Genomic DNA, 21,835 nt, shown 5'->3' with positions numbered 1-21,835 from the left:
GTGTGTGTGTGTGTGTGTGTGTGTGTGTGTGATTCCTTGTCACCAGTTCCTTGGAGCAAACTTGCTGCCCCACAGAGGCACTGGGTGCAGGCTGGGTCAGCAGGGCCCAGGAAGCCTCTTCACTACAAAGTTCTTTTATGGGAGGGAGACTTCTAGATGCCCATCTCTTGGGCCTGTCCCCTCATATCTGCCAGCTTCCCACTTTGCCTCCCCAACAGTGTACCCTCCATCTTCAGCCAGAGCCATCTTCCTAAAAGGCAAGACTTACCCAGTCAATCTGCTGCTAAAAAACTTCATGATTTCCCCGCCCTCTGGGGATAAACCCAAATTCCTTCCTGAGTTGGCTTTTGCTTAGCCTCCCAGCCTTCACTCCCAGCCTCCCCTCCCAATCTCCCCTCCTCCTCCCAGCCTCAGCTCCCAGCCTCCACTCCTAGCATCCCCTCCCAGGCCCTCTTCCCTTGCACACACCCCAGCAGCAAAGGAAGCTGGCTCCCTCCACCTGCTATTGCCCCGGCTGTCCCCAGGGCATGGCTGTCAAACTCGGCCCTTGCTCTTCCCTACAGACTCAGTCCCCCACCCCCAGTCCATGGACTCAGGGCCCATGCAGTTACCTATTTACTTTTCTGTCTCCCCAGGAGATAGACACAATGGTAATTAAGCATTTAATGTCTGCCTCCTGGGATGGTAAACCTGGAGCATGGGCTCTGACTGTCTGATTTGCCACTGGATCTGCAGCTTACTGGGTGCTGGGTGCTGGGTGCTGGGTGTTGGCATATGCGGTGCAGCCTGGGTGCTAAGTGTGTACCTCAGGGAACTGTTCTTAGAACTCAGTGAGATTCATACTGTTATTAGTCTGTGTTTATAGATGACAAGAGGGGCACAGGGAAGTTAGGGGTACCTGCTCCATTGTAGAGGTAGGTTGGAATCCAGGTATCCTATCCCCAGTCCTGGACCCTAGGCCCTGGGCCCTGATGCCTGGTATGTGGATGATAGAGCCTGAACATGAATTTGTGGTGGTGACTTAGCAAGGGTGAGAATGCAGTCGATTCAGCAGAGGGGCTTGGGCCTGGGCCCCAAACACTAAGTCCCCCTCCATTTCAGAGCACATACTAAAGTAATCTTCCTGTGCCCCCAGCACCCCAAAAATTAGCACAGAGGTAGAGAGGTGCAGTGGGGTTAGCTCAGAGGCCAGAAAGGGAGAGAAGAGAGTGTTGGTATGATGGCATATGTGAGGGAGGGTCTGCAACCTTAAGGTTTGGGGGGCAGGCCAGCAGGTGAGCCAGGCCACATGGAGTTGGCAAGGGAGGGAGAGGCTTGAGGATGAAGACTAGGAGAGGCTGGGATATGGAAACTGGAAAGTTTGTTTTTTAAAAACTTTAGTGCACTGAATTTAATGCATAAATTTAATGAATAATTTTTAGTACAAAATAATTCTAAGTGCACTCCCAAGCAATATTTGGGGAAGAGATAGATAGATAGATAGATAGATAGATAGATAGATAGATAGATAGATAGATAGATAGATAGATCTTGACATAACATTCGTTTTGACCCTGGATATGATTTAGGGATATAGGATCATACTTCTTCAGAGAATGTCACCATACCCACCTTTAAGGAGACCTTAGTCTCCACCGCGGTCTGCTGAGAACCCCCCATCTGCTCTCCACCCACCCTCTCCTCTCTGGTAACCTTAATTCTACAGACAGATTTTTAGGGTTTGTTACTGCTTTGGTTTTTTCTGACACTTTGTTTTGTTTCATTATAACCCACAGTAGGTGAAACCGTGTGACATTTGCCTTTCTCCTTCTGACTGACTTCATGTAGCACCAGCTCTTCAGTTCCATCCATGCTGTTGTCAATGGCAAGAGTTCATCTTCTTTATCACTGAGTAGTATCCCATTGTGTATCAGAGGCTGGGAGAGGGCATCCTGATGGGGGAGAGATGGGAATGGCAGGAAGAATGCTTTAGAGGCAGAAATGGGGGCAGGAAGGGGGCTCTTCCTTAGCAGTCTCTCCTGTGAACAGTGCTGCCATATGTGCACCTCATTCAACCCACCAAGCATGTTTCAAAGATACAGTCCTAGCACTGGATTGCTCGGGTAACGCAGAGGAATGACTTTCTAATGGTGAAATTTCGGTCATCTGTGATAGGCATTCGTGAGCTAATTTTATACTGGGGTTTGGGGTGTGTTAGCTCCTGTTAAGGAATTGCTTCTCTGGAGCTGCCTCTTCAGTGTATTTGATGCCAGGAAATGATATTTGTGGGTTTGATAGTTTATTATGCTCTAAAGAGAAAAGAGAGGCTGTATAGCAAGCAGAAAGGTGAGTTCTTGGGGTCTTGACCAAGGCTCAGGGATTGGATCCCATCTTATCTCATATGTAGAGTCATACCTCGCTGGGCAATGAGATGCCAGGGCCATTCAGTGAGTTCACCAGAAGTCCTGATGAAAATCCTGAGACTTTCAGGATCCAGTAGCCAAAGAAACATGGACTTAAGAGATACTGGCCCCAGAATCACCTTTGAGAATAGTGGGGAAGGTCCCTCTATTTCTAAGATACCCTGAGGATATAGTTCCTGCTAATACTGAAAGATGGATGGATGGATGAATGGATGGATGGATGGATGCATGGATGGATGGATGCATGGATGGATGGATGCATGGACATGTAGATACAGAGATATTGAAAGGTAGATATTGATCAAGCATGAATTTAAATGCTTTTGGAGTTGGGCTTACTCATCATAGGATTTTAGGTAACTTCTTTTTTCTTTTTGCAAAGAACTGTCTTTAGATAACCTCTTTAATTTCCTTGAGCCCCAGTTACCCGACCTATAATGGGATTAACAATTTGTGGGATTGTGGTAAGGAACCAGTCATTATAAATCTATTTGGGTGAATGGCCTTCCTCTGTGCCTGACACTCAGAGGGTTTCCATAAATGGTGGTAGCTGCTATCATTTATTTATGCAAGTGAGCATACTCCTGTTGGTATAGTGAGGGCATTCCTTTGGCAGGAGTCCGTGAGCATGTATTCCATGCTCTATGTGGCCTCTGTCTTCAGGTGGAGGACTCTGTAAGGCTGACATTCTTAGTCTTCTTTCCCTCCCAGCATGCACAGGGTGGAGTGGGGGAGGAATCCAGATACCTGGCACACTCCCAGCATGCATTTCACAAGGAAGGATTTCTAGCTACTCCTTTTCTCCAGGTCAGGAAAGCAGAATTATTACAGGAATGACCTCGATCCACTTAAATTTATATTAAAACTATAAATAAATAAAGGGGAAAAAAAGGTAACCATTCTCAGATTTCCATCTTTGGGCTATAATATATTTGCATAACAGCACCCGGCTTGTACCTGCTGCCTTAGAGAGTATTTGGGAGTGGGAGGTGTGGCTAACAAGTACTCAAGGGTCTCTCATTTTAGTGAGTTTGCGGTCAAGTCCATTCACCTTTCGGCATATGAATTATCAGAGCTGTCTGGCCACTGTGCCCATGTGTTTATGGCATGATTCTCTCTTCTGTCTTTGCCGAGTGGCTGACTGAAGTGCTAAGCCCTCTGCAGTGACCCTGAGGGCCACAGACATTCAGGACCTGATTGCCTTGGCTGTTTGGCCAAGAGCAGTACTGCCAGGCTCAGGGATTCCTAGTCCAGCAGGCAGGCACAGACGTGACTGCCAGAGCAGGTGCTTTAAGCACCAGCACCTTCAACAGGGGGATAGAATCCAATCTCATCTGACCTTCCCAGCATCCCCACCCCAGCCCTCAGGACCCCATTCTCTCCTTTGCCTACAGGGGCCACTTTGTTTCTGTAGTTAGTAAAGAACTTGCTGTCAGTGTTATTTATTTATTTATTCATTCATTCATTCATTTATTTACTTATTTACTTTTTATCTTAGAGTGAATTTAATTCATTGGCCAATAACAGTTTCCCTGAAGATCTATTATTTTTACAAGGTAAACATATAATTTTGCTACTCCATAATATGGTGATAATTTTAACTGATCTACTTTAAACACTTACTATCAGTTTTAAATACACCTCTCCCCTTCCAGGGCAGTACTTTAAAAATGTAGTTTGTTAGAGGTTTTCCACATTTAATTCTTCATTAAATTGGCATGGGGCTTACTTGTTTCTCTGTCTGGAAGGTTAGAGTTGACTTGTGCATTTTTGTTTTGGAAACTCTTTAAAGAGGAAAGGAGTTGTGGAAAATCAGGCTTGTCCATAGCATTCACTGTGGACACTTCCCTTTAGTGGTGCTGTCATCCACTGTGCTGTCAGTCAGTCACTCAACAAACTTATTGAACTACTTCTGTGCTTGGCACTAAGCTAGGCACATGGTATGTTTAGATGAAGATAAGGGCTATGCCTTGGAGGCCAACATACGTGACTCTTGAACCTTAGATTTTGCCGACACCTGGGAACCTCTTGAGTTTAAGAAGTCAGCATATAATAGGTCTCCTTCCTGAGCAATTTCCTGGAGCTGTAAGAGAGCTCAGTCTCCGCTCCACTCCCTGACTTCTGGAACAGAGACAGCTGACACCAAAGCACAAGCTTAGACGCAAGTAGCCTAGCATAGTCTTTATAAGACAGCCCCAGAGGGGCGGGGACTCCCTCTGCACAGGCTCCATTCTTGACCTTTCAGCAGCTCCCACCTGTGGATCTTCCCTGGCTTCAGCTCTGGCAGGCAGCACGAGCCCACTCTCTTGAGACTATGGCAGCCGCCTTGTGGTGGATTCAGCTTGGATGGTACTCTTTGAACTTGGTTCTCTCTTCTCTCCCAGGTTCTTGGGCCCTGCACAACCTCTCTCTTGTGTTTCCTGCAGGAAGGTTGCTTGTATTCCTCCTCCTGGCCACTCTGCTTTGGGCAGTTTGACTGCCTGTTTGGCTGACCGTGTTTGCTTACAAGGGGATGGCTGATTTCAGATTTTGACCTGGCATTTGTATTTTGGATTTTTTTTTTAAGATTTATTTATTTATGTATACAAGAACTGGGATGTAAGCCAGACGTAGCGGGGGGGGGGGGGGGGGTGGGCGCAGTTGAGAGGATTTACCAGAGATAGTGGGTAGCAGAACAGGCAGATCTAGTGAAACACACTGCTGAGAGGAGCAGCGGGCGAGACAGGAGAAGTCTGCTGCACCATGTGGGTTAGCTCCCCAGCCAACTAGGGATCTGCGACAGCTTGATAGTGCTGTGTCTTTAACCCCTGCACCACCAGGGAGGCCCACGTTCGTATTTTGAAATCCTTCTCTCTCCTGCTCCTCTTCTTCCTCTCCATTCCCTTTGGGCCCTTCACCAATGAAAATCTCCAGGTTCACTGGAGCTTGGTTGCTTTGCCTCCCTGTGCACAGTGGTCACAGGCCCTGCAAATGGGTATCACAGGTCTTTCCCCTTTACACTTTGGGTTCCCTGGGCACCCTTGGTTTTGCCTAGTAGCAGAGCTTTGAGACCATGCCATATTTTAAAGTCTACAATATTTACTCATTCACCCAAAATCTGTGTGAGGCACTATGCCTGGAGTGGGGGTGGGGGTAGAAAGGCACAATAGAGAAGCAGAATCTCTACCTTTCAGGGACCTGAATCTGAATAACAGGAGTCACATGCAGACAAAAAATCTGGTCTGCTGGTTCATTTGTGATTGCACGTGGGGCTTACTTTTAACAATTTGTTCATCTGATCCTAAACAGTTCAGTATGTACTGCATGATTTCAGACTGTAGTAAGCACTCTGGGGCCTGTGGACAAGGCCTAAGATGTGCCCCTACCCCCTGGACACTCGGGCTTTCCCCAGGAGAGAGAGAAAGGAGGTGCAGAGTCCAGTACAACACCTGGTCAAAATCAGTGGCTCAAAGAACTCTGGGAGCAAGGAGGCCTGGCCAGCCAGTGAGAGCCTGCTGGCCACTTCAAAGAGGCAGGAGATTCTGAACCTGTTCTGAGCAATGGAAAGGCCTGGGGGTGGGGGGGTGGAGACAAGGCAGCAAGGAAGGGGGACAGTTCAAGCCAGGGGAAGGGCATAAGCAAAGAGCTTCAAGTGTTGGGAATTCCGCACTGGAAACTGAGTTACAAAGGGGTGGGGGAGAATGTGCTGCGCATTACATGCCCACCCCAGGGCAGGACTGGGAACGGCAGGATGATAGCTGGTCTGGTGCTGACTTGGCACCTTCAAGGAAGCTGTGCCCTTTAATTTATTCCCCTTCATCCCTTCACCAGCTTCTCTGAGGTCCATTCAAGGACAGCCTGATGACCTTCACACCCCACCTGAGGGCCTGCCTTCCCTCTGCCTTGAGAAGTTTGATTCTACAGAAGAAAACAAACATGAGGAACATGTCCAGCGTAGCCGGGGGTGAGTGGTGGTGCATGTTTAAAAACAAATACATAAACGAACTCCCTGAAAATACCAGCCACAGGAATTTCTGAGGCTTCTAGCTTCTGCTTGGGAGACAGAAAGTACAAGCAGAATATTTGCTCTGGTCACTACTAAACTTCCCAGGAGGAACTGGCAATTGGGCCAGGCTGGTCCAGTCCCACCAGTTCTGCTTGGCCAAGTCTCCACAGGCAGAACTGCCAATGAGATCAGGTGATGAAGACAGTTCCCTGCTGGGATAAGTGTCCCCAGTTGCACTGCATGTCCGTCTGGTTTTGATGCAGACCACGTCTCGTTATTTGGACTGGCCTTATTTTCTGGATGATACTATCTCCCCGCTGCCTCCAGGAATGATAACGTGGGCTCTAAAAGGCAAGAGAAAACATATCAAAATTGTCACTGACCCTGAGTGGTAACAGGTTCTGGTGTGGACCCCAAAGAGGAAGCCAGAAGCACAGTTGAAAGTCCTAGAGCAAAACATTGCCCTGTTCACTGACACACGAGGCTCTGGCACTCTCTGTGAGCCCACAGTTATCAGTTGTTGCAGACTAAGCACCCCCAGACTCAGTGGCTGAATCCATAATTCTCATAATTCTGTAGCCAAGGCTGGACTCAGCAGGTGGTTCTTCTGCTCTACCCTGTGTCTGCTGGGACTAGACATCCAGCAGATGGCTTCTTCCTCTTAGGTGCAGAGAGTCCACTGGAATGGCTGCAACAATTGGGCTGTCCAGACATGTCTCTCTCTCTGAAGCCTCTCCAGCCATGTTGGCCAAACCTCTTTACATAGACTTTGTAACATGGACGGTCCCAAGAGCATGAGCCCTAATGCAACAGCACCTATCAAGCCTCAGAGGTCATCACACCTCTTAACATCCCCCTGGCCAAGCAAGGCAGATGGCCCAGCCAGGGCCCATGGGGAAGGGGCCACCTGAGATATGAATACTGAGAAGCATCTTTATAGGAAAACATGCTTCATAGAGCCACCACGGTAACAGTCCACCACCACGATTACATACTAGATGGGCTGGCCACAGCAGCTTAACCCAGGTTGGCCACTGCTTACCAGAACATCAAGAGCTCAGAAAGCAGATACCAGTTCAACCACATTCGATGCCACTTCCCATCTGCCAGAGCAGCTCGTGTAAAGAGACAGGCAATCCCGTGTACTAGAAAGGAGTAATTGAGAACCCAAAGCACAGTCAGGAACAGAAGTTAGGACAACCACATTGGAAACTGCTTAGCAGGACCTCCTCAAGCCAATTATGTCCACATCCTCCCAGCCCACGTGTGGGTGTGCCAAACTAATACACAATGCATGCCCCCTTCCCGGCAAAGTGCATGAGCCAGATGCACGTGGCAGCACCCTTTGAAATAACCCAAACTGGAAGCTTCCCAAATGTCTACTTCCAATGGTTTGGGCTAATACATGGCGGCGATGAGCAATCTCTTCTTAAACACAGTATGGGTGACCCTCCCAAACATACGGTTTTCATTTGTTTCTGTGTTTTCCCCATTACCATTCCTCTTGCTCCCTTAGCCCTCCCCCAGCCCAGCCTCAGAAACCTTACTTCGTTTATTAGCATACACTAGTTCTTATAAGTATTTTGTTTTGACAGGTCATCTGCTATGTAAGGTATCCAGTGCCGTCTTTCTCACTTGCTTTACTGCACATCATTGCCTCCAGCTCCTTCCATTTTGCTGTAAATGGCAACATTTCATCTTTCCTCAGTGTCAGTAGTATCCCCTGGGTGAATGCATCTTGAGCCAATCCTCTCTCAGTGGGCACCTAGGTTCTTCCCATTCCTGACCATCTAAATAACACTGCAGTGGACATTGTAACGCATATAACTTCTTGAGTTGATGGTTCCATTCTTTGGGATGATGCCCAAGAGTAGGATTGCTGGGTCATGGGGTAATTCCAGTTTCCATTTTTTAAAGGTAAAGCCTTCTATGACGGCTGTGCCCATTTGCATCCCAACACCAGTGTGAGAGGGCATCTCTTTCTCCGCAGCCTCACGAGCACTAGTTGTTGGAGGCCAAACATATTGAGTGAAGGAAGCAAGATTCAAAAAATCACACACAAGATTCAAAAATTACACACTGTATGATTCTATCATGTGGAGTTGAATGTAAACGATTAAGGTTTCTGTGTTTGTAGAGTCTTTTCAATTTAACCTTTTGTTGGAGTATAATATACACACAGAGAGAAAAACACAACTCAGTGCATGGTTATATGGATTTCCACAAAATGAAAATGCCATAGAAGCAGCACCAGGTCAAGAAACAGAAATTGTGGGTGATTTTAAACAGAACATTATCAGTACCCCACAAACTTCCTCACGACTCTTCTACTCACCACCATCCCCAAGGGTGGCCACTGTCCTCACTTCCAACACCACAGGAACCTTAATCATTTACATTCAACTTTTTGAAAAGTACTTTTTATGCATTTCAACTTGAAATTTTTAGAGGTAGAAGGAGTATGTTGCCCATACAAGTTCCAACCAAAATATATAAAACAAGTTTTCTCATCAAGTGGCTATTTAAAAGCACCCATTTCAATGAACAAGCAATTTGATTCAGAGGTAATCTAGGTGTGTAATCACTATAACTTTTTGGTTCATAATTAAAGAATATTGAGCTAAAAATATATAAAATAAACAGTTCTTTATTTTTCCAATGTGAAATCAGAAGAAGCATCAAAATTGGTTTCAAATTAGTTAAATCAAGCATTAAAATACATATTTATTATATGGTGGGCAAAGCTCCCCATTCTTTTATTAGTTTTTTCTTTCAAAGTGTAACCCACCAACCCTCCCTAGTTTAAAACAACTTTTTTGAGCATAAAAGGACTTAACCAGAAGGCCCTTACTGTGCTGCTGTCCCTTCTCCCACCAAACCAGGTCTCCGAGCCGCCAGCGTGGTCATCCTGCACAAGTCTCTTGCTCCGGACTTTGAACGCTTTTGCCAGGCCAACCGTGGCCCTCTGCCCCTGCTGGGCCGAAGCCAGCCGGGCAAGTGGACAGTGCCCGCCCCAGACTCCAGGTAAATTGCACAGAGCCTCACAGGAGTCTTGCTTAGGCAGAGTCTGCCCTCCCTCCTCTGCCCCTGCTCCAGCCCTGGGGAAAATCATTAGGCTCAGCAGGAAAGTCCAGCCCCAGAGAAATCCCATGGGCACTGCCATTGGGCACTGCCTCACCCAACCAGAGACCTGCCTGCAGAGGAGGAAGAAGACAGTAAAAATGCTTGAGTTTCCCACACCCAGCCGCAGACATGTTAACATGGAGCATGTCCTCCCAGGCGTCTAGAAAATAACACGCCCCATACATGGCTTTGCTGGTTCTGCTTCCACAATAAGGCTCCCGGCAACCCACATTCCTCCTGCCACCTGGCTCCTCTGTCTCCGGGTTCTTAAGACATCACAACTGGTCTCCTTGGCCCCTCACCCTCTCCTCCCTTCACCCCATCAAGCCCCTCCTTCTGGAGTGACCATCTAATCACGTGACTCCTGCTTAGACTCCGTAGTGCCTTCCCATGCCCTTTAAAAATATGCACCATCAGGGGTCATGTTGACACTGGGGTCTGTGAGTTTTCCCTTGTCCCCAGGATGGGTTGTCCCCAGTTCCAGAAGTACGAGTCTGGTGCCTGCACAGGCAGCCTGATGTCCCTGGAGGAGAACTCGGAGCAGCTGAAGGACATGGTGGCCTTTGTCCTGGGTTGCGGCGTCTCCCTAGAAGCGGTCTTGGAGAAGGCGGGGCTCCCCAGAAGAGACCCAGCAGGTCATAGCCACGCAGGTGCTTACAAGGTAGGGACACGATCCACAGGGCAGACTGAGTTGAAAGTGTGATTGACTTGTAATCCTCTGTGGTGGGGAGAACAGCGGCCCTGGACCCAGGTTAGCCACTTCCTGGTTGTGCTATCTGGGATAAGCAGTTAACCTCTCTGAGCTTGTTTCCCCTGGAAAATGGGACCACCAGCCTCTCTCCTGCCCACCTCCAGACCCCATGTGGGCAGCCAGTGTGAACTTGAGAGTGTCACAGCTCTTTGTGGTAGTGTAAACCAGATTCAAATTTGTCCAGCTCCATTTTCTTAGGGAGTCTCGGCAAGATTTCTGAAAATGGTCCCCGGCCCCCTGGCATCACAGAGAATGTGCCTGGCGGGGTCAGTGCCCAGGGATTTGTGGCAGAACCTTGGCTGGGCCATCAGCTGCCGGGTTATGGCTGTGTCGGGAATGCCAGGTCACATTCTTGGCTGGAGGTGGCCAGCCCTTCTTGGGATATGCCGCTGTTTGGGGCTGTCTCTGAAGTTTTATTCCAGCCACACTGACCCCTCATTCCACTGGCCCCTTCCAGAACATTTCTTCAAAGTTTGAGAATTTACCGTGTGGGCCTGTATCAGTGGCCCCTTCAGGTCTTTTACAGAGGACTCAGATTAGAGATTTCATCCAGGGCTCCTGAACATTTATTAAAATGTGCTCGGGTGTAGGCTCCTGAGGGAAGACCCAGGCTGCCTCTGAGGAAACACAAGCTCCTGCAGTGTGTGCCACTTGTCTTATGTAAAAATCAGCCTAAGCAGGTTAGTTCAAGTTTCGGGGTTGGGAGTTGGACCCAGGGCAGGGTCCGGTCAGGAACACACAGTCTTTAGTGGCAGGTAAGAGCTGGTTTGCACAGCGTCATTTTAAATGAGGAAACCGAAACCAGAGTAAAGTGAGAATTTGCCCAAGCCCCAGAGGCAGCTTGGAACCAGGTACTCAGGCCCCTCTCTGCCCAAAGTCCATCACGGAGGCATGAGGCTCAAATGGGACTTTGTAACAATTGTCACTGTTCACAGTGAGTGCTCAGCAGAGTCATGTTCCCTGACACGGCACTGTCCCCAGCAGCAGCCAAACCACCTCTGTGTGATGGCTCCTCGGAGAAATGGCCAGGCAGCCATCTTGGATTTGGTTAGCAGCTCTGAGGGGCTGAAGGGCCCTCAGAATGGGGAGCACAGCCTGTCTCCTGTGAGTGGCCCTGACATGTGCTCCCACAGCTCCCCCACTGCACTCCTGCTGCTGGGTGCTAACAGCAAGTCCTTCAGGCAACCACCAAGACTGTCCCAGGAGATTGCTGTCCTGGCCAGCTCCTAAATCTTTCCTAAGCCCTACTGCAGGGACCAGAAACCCATCAGGGAAAAGACAACAAGGCCAGTGAAAGTCACACAAGCCATTCTGGGCATCTTCTGGGGAGGCTGGAGGCCTGAGGCAGGGTGAGTGGGGTCTGGCCTCCAGACCTTGTGTGGACTCCCAAGGCAGAGGGGACCCTGATACCTGTTCCCTTAGGCCCCTCTCACAATGTGCCTCACCTTGAGGTCTATAAAGTGACAGGGAAAAATTCAGATGGTCCATGAAATTGCATGAGGGGAAAAATAGCATTTTTACTTCCATAACTTCAAGCTGAGATTCAGCATCTCCTTCCATTTCAAGTGCAGGCAACAAACTGCATTCTCTGTTTTAGAACAATGGTTACCAGCAAACTTCTTCATCTCCCAGTCATGTGAGAGCAGACGCAATATTTTTATAATATCTACTTGAACCTCCTATTTCGTTCACTGCCTTGAGTTCTGGGTGCTTATGCTTCAATCTGTGCTAATTCTGTTTTTTTACTTTTTTCCCTTGATTTCTTGTCAGACGACAGTGCCTTGTGCCTCTGTGGCTGGCTTTGGCTGCCCCCTGGTGGTCACAATGAGGCCCATTCCCAAGGACAAGCTGGAAAGGCTGGTGCAGGCCAGTTGCTCTGTGCAGGCTGAGCTCGGACCACCCATTCACATGGGCGACCCAGGTCAGTGTCCATAGCTGTGCTTGCACTTTGGCTTGAGAAGACGGGAACTTGCTGTGTTCCTGAGCTCCCACCACTTGTGTAGCCTCGCCCAGGGGAACCTAGGGTGTCCTGGACAAGGTTGACTCCATAGCGGTATTAAGGCTGTGTTTACAGGCATCCCTCAGGCATAAAGCAGATGCCTTTGGATAAATATCGAGATTCACCCATTGTTTCTGTGAGTCTGGGGTGGTGAAGCAGGTGGCAGAAGGGCAGCAGGGCTGTTTGTACGGAGGTCTGACCCAGAGCAACCTCTAATCCAGCCTACCATTCGGTAACCTATTTGGGCAGGGACCTGGGTGCATTCACTCTGAGTGAAGGGCAAAAACCTGAAAGCTGCCCTGGCCTCTCCGAGGCCTTCAGAAGATGAGGTGAGAGCTTGGGATTGGGCCTCAGGTGGGAGTCAGAGCTGAGTGTAAGTGAGCTCGTGTAAAAAAATAAGGTCAGACAAAATGTGGCATTCTGTAAAAACACAGTCAGCACGTGCCACTGAACTCACAGAAAGACGATGTCAGGCCCATGCAGAGCAAAGTGTCTGCTGGAGTGTTTTCCCAGTATTGGGTGGTGGTCTCTGACAGTGTGGGTCTGTGTTGTATAATGCAATCTGTACAAAGATAAACTCACAGATGCTGGCTTGTTAGCACTCCATCCAAAGAAAGTGCTGGATTGAGAGACCCAAGTCACCCCCAGTCACCACAGCAGGGTGTGAGATTCCCAGCTGTGAAACCACACCCCTCAGGGCGGGCTATAGGTTGTTAAGCTTCCATTTGTTTTTTGCCTCCTTCTCAGTCCCTGTTGTCTCTTACCACAATGCCGTGACTACAATCCTCTTGTGGAAAGAAGTTTAAACTTCTCAACATGTTCTACCTGGAGGCACCTGCCAAGACAAGACCCCCGGAATTCACTTTCTCTTTCTGTCTGCAGAACTGTTGGGAATCAAAGATCTTTCCAAACCTGACTATGGGGATCCCGTGGCGTGTCAGCCCGGAGACGTGCCAGTGTTCTGGCCTTCTCCACTGACCAGTCTCGAAGCCGTCAGCAGCTGCAGTACGTCCGGGCTTGCGGGGCTGGAACCCGGTGGGGCACTTGAAAGCATGACTTACAGGTGCAATGATTTAAGAAATCAAGTCGCAAAAGGAGCCATCGGCCTGCAGCCCGCAGTGCAGAGCTCTCTTCCTTCTTTCCTTTCCAGGGCTGGGTCTCCTTATCAGGGCATCTTATCCTTCAGCTCAAATACATCTTGATTAAACACATTTCTGTCTGCAAGACCTCACAGCCCATTCTAACAAAAGGACTGATGTTTAGCTTGGCCTTTTGAGGCATTTTGGAAGCTAGTGGGACTTGGACAACAAAGGTGTAGTCAAATGACACAACGCATTTCACAACGCATTTGCAAGTTTTTGAAGGCAAGATTCTCCATTTTTTTCCCCAAAAGCTGTGGATGATATTACAATGAAGAGACACAGGAGGGCTCCCTAATCAGCTCACAGTAAGGTGGGGATGGGATGAGAACATTACAAATAATAACTGTTGCAGCCCAGTTCCAGTAGACACTAGAAAATTCTGGCTAGGTCAACCACACTTGCATTGTAAAACATAGAATCTGGTGTTCCTTTAATTTACTTTGAAATCATTCCAGGAGTTTAGCTATCAGCAGGGCCTCCTGATCGGAAAAGATTACCTCTAACGGGATGATGGGGCACAAACACCAAGATCCATGGGATTCTATGCATTCCTTTAACATAAAAGTATTGGGTCCCTACTATGTGCCAGGCGTGCGTACGCACATCCACACCAGTATAGTGTATCCACACCTTTAGTTTTGACTTGCAGTAGCATCTCTGAGAACAAATGACATCACTGAACAGGGATGCCACTGAATCTTTCTGCTTGAAAAAAATCAAGCTCAACTTCTAACACATAAATATATATTAGCAACAGATGACTTGCTGCTCATCTCCCAGCTGATGGGGCACCCCCTGGCCCCAACCCCAATCATGCTCTGTTCTGATGTGCACCTGACTTTACGGTGAGCAATGGTAGGTTCTGTCCAAACACAGAAAGTCAATAATGACTGCAGGCATCGCGGTCCTCAGTTGTTCCCCTTCGACATTTGTCTAAAAGTTTGAATGCTTTAGGCTTCCGTCAGTAGGTTTTCCTCCTGCAGAGTTGGCTAACTTGGGCTTTCTGTGTATCTGAGAAATGTTACTGTTTCCTGTGAAGTCCAAGGCATTGTTATATGATTGATTCGCGCCTACATTTATCAAGCACCTACTATGTGCAGGCACCATGTGGGATACTGATGGATAAACTGTGGTCCCGCTTCTAGGCACGTACAGCCATGGGCTTGGAGTGTCCACGAACGCTGGCTCTGGAGGAAGCAAGAGATGCAAAGTCTGTCTGCTAAGTAGTCAATACTAATGGGCCAGTGCAGGGACAGAGGAATGAGTGAGACAGAACGCCTGGCTCACTGATGCCAGCCATCATTGATGGAGGGCTTACTCGGGGCCAGGCACTTTGACAAATACTTTTACATGCCTTTTCCAATTAAGTTTTGACAACTACATGAGATACTGTCACTATTTTAGCAATGAGGTAATGGGTTTAGAGAGGATAAAGTCACATCTCAAAGTCAAGTGTGTTTGTAATGAAAGTCTAGAGAGCCTCACATTGCCCGGAAACTAGCAGGAAAGAATTGTTTGAAGAACAAAATTAGCATTAACGGAAGCAAGTTGTAATTGCTGAGAAAAATAGAAGCTATGTTCAGAGAGAGCTATTTGTTAGCAAGTCTAACATTTACTGCAAAGCAAAGCAAGGTGGCTGGATGCATTCCCAAGTTCAGCCGGTCCTTTCTGAGATCCATGGGATGACTCGATGGCCAAGACTAAGCCCTACCTGTAGCTGTGGCTATACCTTATTTCTTTCCCCACGCTCAATTCATCTTGACTTTCCTGAAAGATGGAGGCACCCACTTAAATGGAACAGCCATGAGCCATGTTCTGAGCTGGTGCCATCACTCAGAGCAGGAAATAAGTTGATGCACGGCGCCATCTTGGCCATCAACAGCGGGCTAGACGCGAGTGGGCAGGGTTTGACGAAGTGGCCCGACTCAGTCCCTCCTGTTGTATTTTAGAGACCCCACTGGCGTTTACTAGTGCACCGGGTTGCACGGTTATGACAGACCTGAAGGATACAGAGGCCAGCTGTCTCGCCCCTGAGGGATTTCCAGAGGTTCATCTCATTTCCCAAGATCCTTTGCACTATAGCATCGCCTCAGCGCCAGCTATTCAGAAGATCCGAGAACTGGAGGCTATAATTGGCATAGACCCAGGTAAGACACAGAGCATCCACACCTTAATAGCCTGGAGAATCTACTCACTGATGTGATGTACAGTGGAAAGGCAGCATGCAAATTAATCCACAGTATGATTTTGTTTAATGTTTAAAATACTGATGGCGGTGAGCCAATGGTGGTAGGATTAGAGATGATTTTTATTTATTTTTCAAAATTTTCAGGGCTATACATGTGAGGGAGTCTGGGTGGTGAGCTTATTAGCGGAGCGTGTTGCCACCTGAACCAAATCAGGGTAGTAGAGGAAGAAAAAAAAGGGAGTCTGGGTCTTAGGTCATCAACTGCCACCATTTAAATAAAGTTTTCCATGTATTTAATGAAGTCCCTCACCTCCCTCTTTTGTGCCTTTGTCCTGGGGTTGGGTGTGGAGCAGATCTTTTTTGGTACCAGACAGCAGGCTGGATTGGGGGGGACAGGATTTCTGCGCTTTGGTTGATTCGGGCGGTGCAGGACCCCGGGGCTGACATGTAAAAATTGTGCATTGCTCTAAACCCTGGCAGAGCTGATAGGATCCGCTGGCAGTGCTGCTTTCAATTAGATTTGCAGACAGCTGGTTGAGGGGCTTTGAACTTCATTCAGGAGCAAAAGACGGCAGCAGAGGGCGCTGTTGTGCATGGTAAATGTGCCCATCTGCTGGCTCTGGCGAGAATTAGGGTACAGACTTGACAGCTCCTCCACCTCTGAAGTTTTCGAAACAGTGTATCAGGAGGAATATCAGTCATTCCTCCCTCTCAGGCTTGTGATAGGTAATAAGAGTAACTCTCACCTAGTGATCTTTATTGTAGGTCATGTGTGTGCTAAACATATTTACACATTTCATCTTGTTAAATTCTCCCAAAGACCCAGGGAGGCAACTACCGCTAACGTGGTTTAACAGCTATGAGACATACTGGGTTAAGGAACTCACCCCACTCCACATACTCAGTAGATAGTCGGGGCAGAACCTGAACTTATGTATACTTGCTTCAAGGCCCATGATCTATAAACACTGGATAAATTGGAATCTGAGGCTAAATATCCATCCAAGGGCCGCTCAGAGGATGTTCTGGCCTCGCTTGGCTTAGGCCCCATTCCTGTTCCTGCACCTTCTCTTGTGCTGTGATTCTAGACCAGACTCTAAAATGTCGTTTGTGCATTGCTTGTCTGGAGACGGCAGATGTGGCCTTCCTGCTGAACCCCTCACCACCGCCCCCACCCCTGGGAGCATTTCCCATGCAGATACCTGGATGGATGATTGTGGGATAGCAGAGGGCGAGGCCAGATTCCCAGGACCCAGACAGGGCTGATCACGAGGTGATCAGCAGCCACATGGCAGCCAGACCATTCACACTGTGACCCCAAATCTGCCCTTACAGACCTGCCTTAAGAAGATATGCCCTCTCCCTGGGCCTGGGGGCAAAGGTCCCCTAATGACATGGGAGTCTGTAGCAGCAAAACTTCCTGTGAAACATACTTCATGCTCATTTTGTATGTTAAGTTATCCATTCATTCGCTCTGCAGAGAATATATTTTCCTTTACACACAAACACACAGTCCAATGGGATATAGGCCCACCTTTGCAGATATGCCTACATCCAGGCAAAAGCCTGTGACTGTATCAGTGGACTCTCTTGCATAATTGATATCCTGGGGGAATTTCAAAAAATCTGCGATACTTTCTCCTTCATATTCTTACCCAGGCTGACTCTCCCACCCAGCACAAGGGTCATAAGGGAAGATGAATTATTAACTCTGCCCTTAGATTAGATTAAAAAGTAACTTGAAAGAAAATTTACTGCAGACACAGAGCACCCACTGCTGATGTAGGAGAACATCCCCCTCCCCCTTCAGTGCTTGTGTCAAGGCTTGAAGCGTGAGACTCATGGAGGGCAGTCACGACTGTCGAGAGGTGCCAGTAGCATCTATAAGGGACACCTTTTTACCCCCCAGAACAGCACATGCTTTTGAGTCCTACTTCATTAAATACGCAGATATGAGAATAATGGGCACAAGCACAGGGCACTGTTGAGGGTGTTGGCTGGCTTTAAGCGCCTGGAGATATAGGGATGCAAGTTGATGATGCTGATGTTTACACTAATATTAACGTATCAACAGCTTTAACATTATCAAAGTTCTCTCCCCTCCACTCTCCTTTGGTGCTCACCACATCCTATGAAAATAGGTTACATTCCTATTTTTTTCTTTAAAAGCATTGCTATGCTTCTCCCCTCAATCAACAGTCACTTATCTTCATTGAGAAGCACCAAAGAGACTTGCAAGTGAAGAAGCAATGAAAATCACCAGAATCCTATCACAATTAACTATAATTAACAAGAATTAACAGTTTGGGGTTTACCTTTAATGTCCTTTCCTTCAGCTTTGAACCTATGCATATGTATCATGTATTCTCATGTTATCATTCTAACCATCTACTACCTCTGTCATCCATCCATCATCTATCATACTGTGATACTATCTTAGGACACTTGCTTTATTTTTTAATATATTGTGAATATCTTGCCATGTCATTAGTCTTTGACAACATCCTTTCTAGTGCTTGCAAAGAATTTCATTTTACAAGCGACCCGCCATTTTGTTACATCCTCTCATTCAATGCTGTAAACGATGCTGCAGTGAACCCCTCACCACACACCTGTGCCCATGCCATGGTCTCTCTATTAGGATAAATTCCCAGAGTCATTGCTGGCTCCAGTGGAAAATACAAATCTAAGGTATGAATCCCCCTCCAGACGAGAACTGTGGTTTCCACTCCCACCAGCAGATGTGAGAGCTGTGGCCCACAGCCTCCCTCCACCTGGGCCACCCCATGTTCTGTGTAGGAAAACTGAAGTGCAGGGCAATCAGGCGCTAAGCCAAGTCACACGATTTCCATGTGCCAAGTCCCGAACTTGAATGTAGGTCTCCAAATGCTAAATCTGGAACTCCTCCTCAATAGGAAGGAGGAATCCAAACAGGGTTAGGAATCCACATGCAGCTGGAGAACCACTGGCAGCATCTACAGCAGATGCTGAGGGTTGCCCATCATACCCCTGGGTTCTCCTGTGCTACAGTGGGTGGTTCTCAGTACAACAGGCCCTCCTTGGGCTGCGGTCTCTCAGCTTCTCCACCTGAGGACATTCTTGTACCTGCAGAGCCCCCTCCACCAGAGCAGGCACAGCGGGGAAAGCCAGGGAGCTGGCACCCTGAGGGCACTTTCACCAGGCAGGGGACAGGAGCCAGTGCATAAATGCATAGTACTGTACCCCTATACTCCCACCGGACAGTCCTGAGGTGTGTACCACATGGTTTTTTAGAAGAACTCAAGCAAGACTGAGCCCCAGTTATCTCTGGGGTTAGCTTGCTCACTCACATACTCTTTCTGATCGTTTCTTAGCTTTCCAACCCTTCCTATGCCACTTCCTCCATCTTCTGACTTATGGTCTCTGCTCTCACTTTCTGCTAAAATGCTTGCACTCAACCCTTCATCTTAGGGTCTTCTTTTGGAGAGTCCTCAACTAAAACATTCCTCTTTAGGGCCTCCCTGGTGACACAAGGGGTTAAGATGCAGCCTATGAATCTTTCCACAGCCACTGCAGCATGAGTTCAATCCCAGACCAGGGAGCAACCCACATGGCGCAGCAGACCTCTCCTGACTCACCCACTGCTCCCCTCAGCAGTGTATTTCACTTAGTCTGCCTGTTCTGTTCCCTGCTCTGTCTCTGGTGAACCCTCTCACCGCCCCCCACCTCTGGCCTGTACCCCGGTTCTTGTATGAATAAATAAATCTTTAAAAAAATAATTTAAAAAAACATTCCTCTTTACCTTTCTCCCTTGATAGTCCCCATGTTATTTAGGGTTTGTTAAACCCTAACAAATAAGCTATAACAAATAAGCCCCAAGATGTTTTTCCCCCACAAAGTGCCCTCTCTCACTCACCTGTCCAGGTGGATTTTCCCCACCTGGTTTCAAACAGAAAGGGGAATCAGCTCCACCTAGTCACTCAGTGACCCAGCAGCTCTGCCATCCATCATGTGACCCCCAGGGGGCACTAGTTATCAATATCCCAGTCTCAGGGGCCATGGGGTGGATAGTCTGGCCAAGAGGTGGCACACATCATTCCACTCACATTCCCTTCCCCTGCCCTAGAAAAGTTTCACAGAGTAGAGAGAACCTAGTCCCATAACCACACCTGAGCAGCTGGCCAGTCATTTAACTCTGGTTACTACTGAGGTGGGGGACTGAATATGGGGGAAGGAATGTATTCTGGTGAACAATTAGCAGTCTCTGCCACATCCCTCAAATCCACATCTGAAACAAACAAAACCCAAACTGTTTGCTTGAGTCTCTATGTTATTTTGATTCTATTTCATTTGATTGATTTAGGCAACCGGGGGATCGGGCACCTACTGTGTAAAGACGAGCTGCTGAAGGCCTCTCTGTCGCTGTCCCATGCCCGCTCCGTGCTCATCACCACCGGCTTCCCCACACATTTCAAACACGAGCCTCCGGAAGAGACAGATGGCCCGCCTGGAGCCTTTGCTCTGGCTGCCTTCCTGCAGGCCTTGGAGAAGGAGGTCACCATGGTTGTTGACCAGAGAGCCTTGAGTTTGTACCAGAAGCTTGTTGACGAGGCCCTTGAGCACGGTGAGCAGTGAGATGCGGTCACACCCTCCATTTCCCCAAAGGGACGTTTGTGGGCAGAGGGTGGAGGTTCAGGTCACCCAGAGGGAGGTGAGAGCTATGCCCTGCGTCCTGGTGGAACTGCGACCATGATTGCCTCAAGCAATGACCTTGAAAATGTGCCCACTCTCCTCTTAGGTTTGCCACCTCCCCAGGATTTCCAAATGGCTTGGATGTGAGGGTGAGACAGAGGAATTGGGGGCTGCTCTAGGCTGGTGGCAGCATAGCCGGGAGGATGGAGTTGCTGTGAACTGGGGCGGGAATGACCTTCAAGCCTTCAAGTGGAGCAGGCTCGGAGGATAAAGCAAAAGCGCAGTTTGACCTTGATGAGAATGTGTAATGGGATGGCCGCTGCAGGATAGCGCTTCCTCAAAAACGTAAAAATAGGAAACGTCTATGATTCAGCCACTCCTTTTCTAGGTATTTGCCCAAAAGAACTGAAAGCAGGGACTCGTGCAGATGTCTGTGGGCGCAGGGTCCCAGCAGCATTATTCCCAAGAGCAAAGGAGGCAGCGACACAGTTGTCCGTTGGTGGGTGCATAGATAAGGAATATGTGGTCTCTAACGTACAATGAATCGTTATTCAACCTAAAAAGGAAGGAAATTCTGACATCTGCTGCAATACAAATGAACCTTGAGGACAGTAGACTTATGTGAAATAAATGCTACAAAGGAACAAATATGACTCCACTTGTAGCTGGTCCCTAGAGTGAGTAAAATCATAGGAACACAAAGTAGAGTGGGGGTCACCAGAAAGTGGGGTGGGGAAATGGGAGTTAGTATTTAGCAGGAATGGAGTTTTAGTTTGAAATAGTAATTGGGAGCAGGGTTGAGGCTGCCTCGTGTGAGATACCTACTAGGCACACAGAAAAGTCAAGCAGTTAGAGCCATGAGTCAAGTTCCGGAGAACAGCCGGGCCTGGAAAGATAAACTGGAGAGGGGGCAGCGTGTTGATGGCCTGGAAGCCCAGGACTCTGGGTGAGTCACCTGGGGAACAGGGGAACAGAGCAGAGGACCCGGGGTTGCACCCTGGGACACTCCACATGGAGAGCTTGTGGAGAAGAGGGGGAGTCAGCTAGGGAGAGGAGGCGCACCAGGGAGGGAGGACAAGCAGGCCACCATGTGGTCAAGGAAGTCGCCAACCAAGCCGACTGCTGCCAACAGGCTGGCAGCCATTTCCACCTGACAGCGGGCTCACGGGTATTTTTAGCCACTTATTTTCCCAGAAGTCACCCTGCCCTTCCTGCTCACCTGATCCTGGGCTCAGAGACTTTCTCGGGACTCGGGCCAGACCTGGGTTTCACCCACATCACAGCTGAGAGGGTGGAATTTGCTGGTCTGGATTCGGCAGAACTTTTATTACATGTGCATGCAGAAAATAAATGCGATGTGGCTTTAAATGAATGTTAGTTCAGATTTTTTTATAGCTGAAGGCCTGGAAAGGTTTCAAGAAGAATTGCTTCAGGCATTTCTTCCCCTCTTGAGCACACACCAGCCGGGTTGATGAATTGGTCTGTGGGATTCAGGGTCTCCCCCTGTCCTCCTGGGTGTACTGTGCTGTTATCACCATCAGAAAAGTGCTGTTGTAAAAGCCCAATTCGCTTTG

At 48.3% G+C, this 21,835-nt stretch overlaps 1 protein-coding gene across 4 annotated transcripts in view; it reads left to right on the top strand.

Moving 5' to 3' along the window:
* Nucleotides 1–21,835, top strand: part of DGLUCY (D-glutamate cyclase) — a 65,669-nt gene that overhangs the window by 19,243 nt on the left and 24,591 nt on the right. For all 4 annotated transcript variants that reach the window (XM_037503703.2, XM_054691616.1, XM_037503704.2 and 1 more), the window contains 7 exons: nt 6,213–6,345; nt 9,270–9,411; nt 9,973–10,171; nt 12,032–12,182; nt 13,143–13,265; nt 15,352–15,549; nt 19,933–20,193. In XM_037503703.2, the coding sequence (XP_037359600.1) occupies nt 6,243–6,345; nt 9,270–9,411; nt 9,973–10,171; nt 12,032–12,182; nt 13,143–13,265; nt 15,352–15,549; nt 19,933–20,193 (1,177 nt within the window). In that variant the 5' untranslated portion in view covers nt 6,213–6,242. The remainder of the gene's footprint in view (nt 1–6,212; nt 6,346–9,269; nt 9,412–9,972; nt 10,172–12,031; nt 12,183–13,142; nt 13,266–15,351; nt 15,550–19,932; nt 20,194–21,835) is intronic.

This window comes from Talpa occidentalis, unplaced genomic scaffold (assembly GCF_014898055.3).
Source record: "Talpa occidentalis isolate TD23 unplaced genomic scaffold, MPIMG_talOcc4v2.1 talOcc4.11, whole genome shotgun sequence".
Taxonomy (NCBI): Eukaryota; Metazoa; Chordata; class Mammalia; order Eulipotyphla; family Talpidae; genus Talpa; species Talpa occidentalis.
This window is presented reverse-complemented; position numbering and strand designations above follow the sequence as displayed.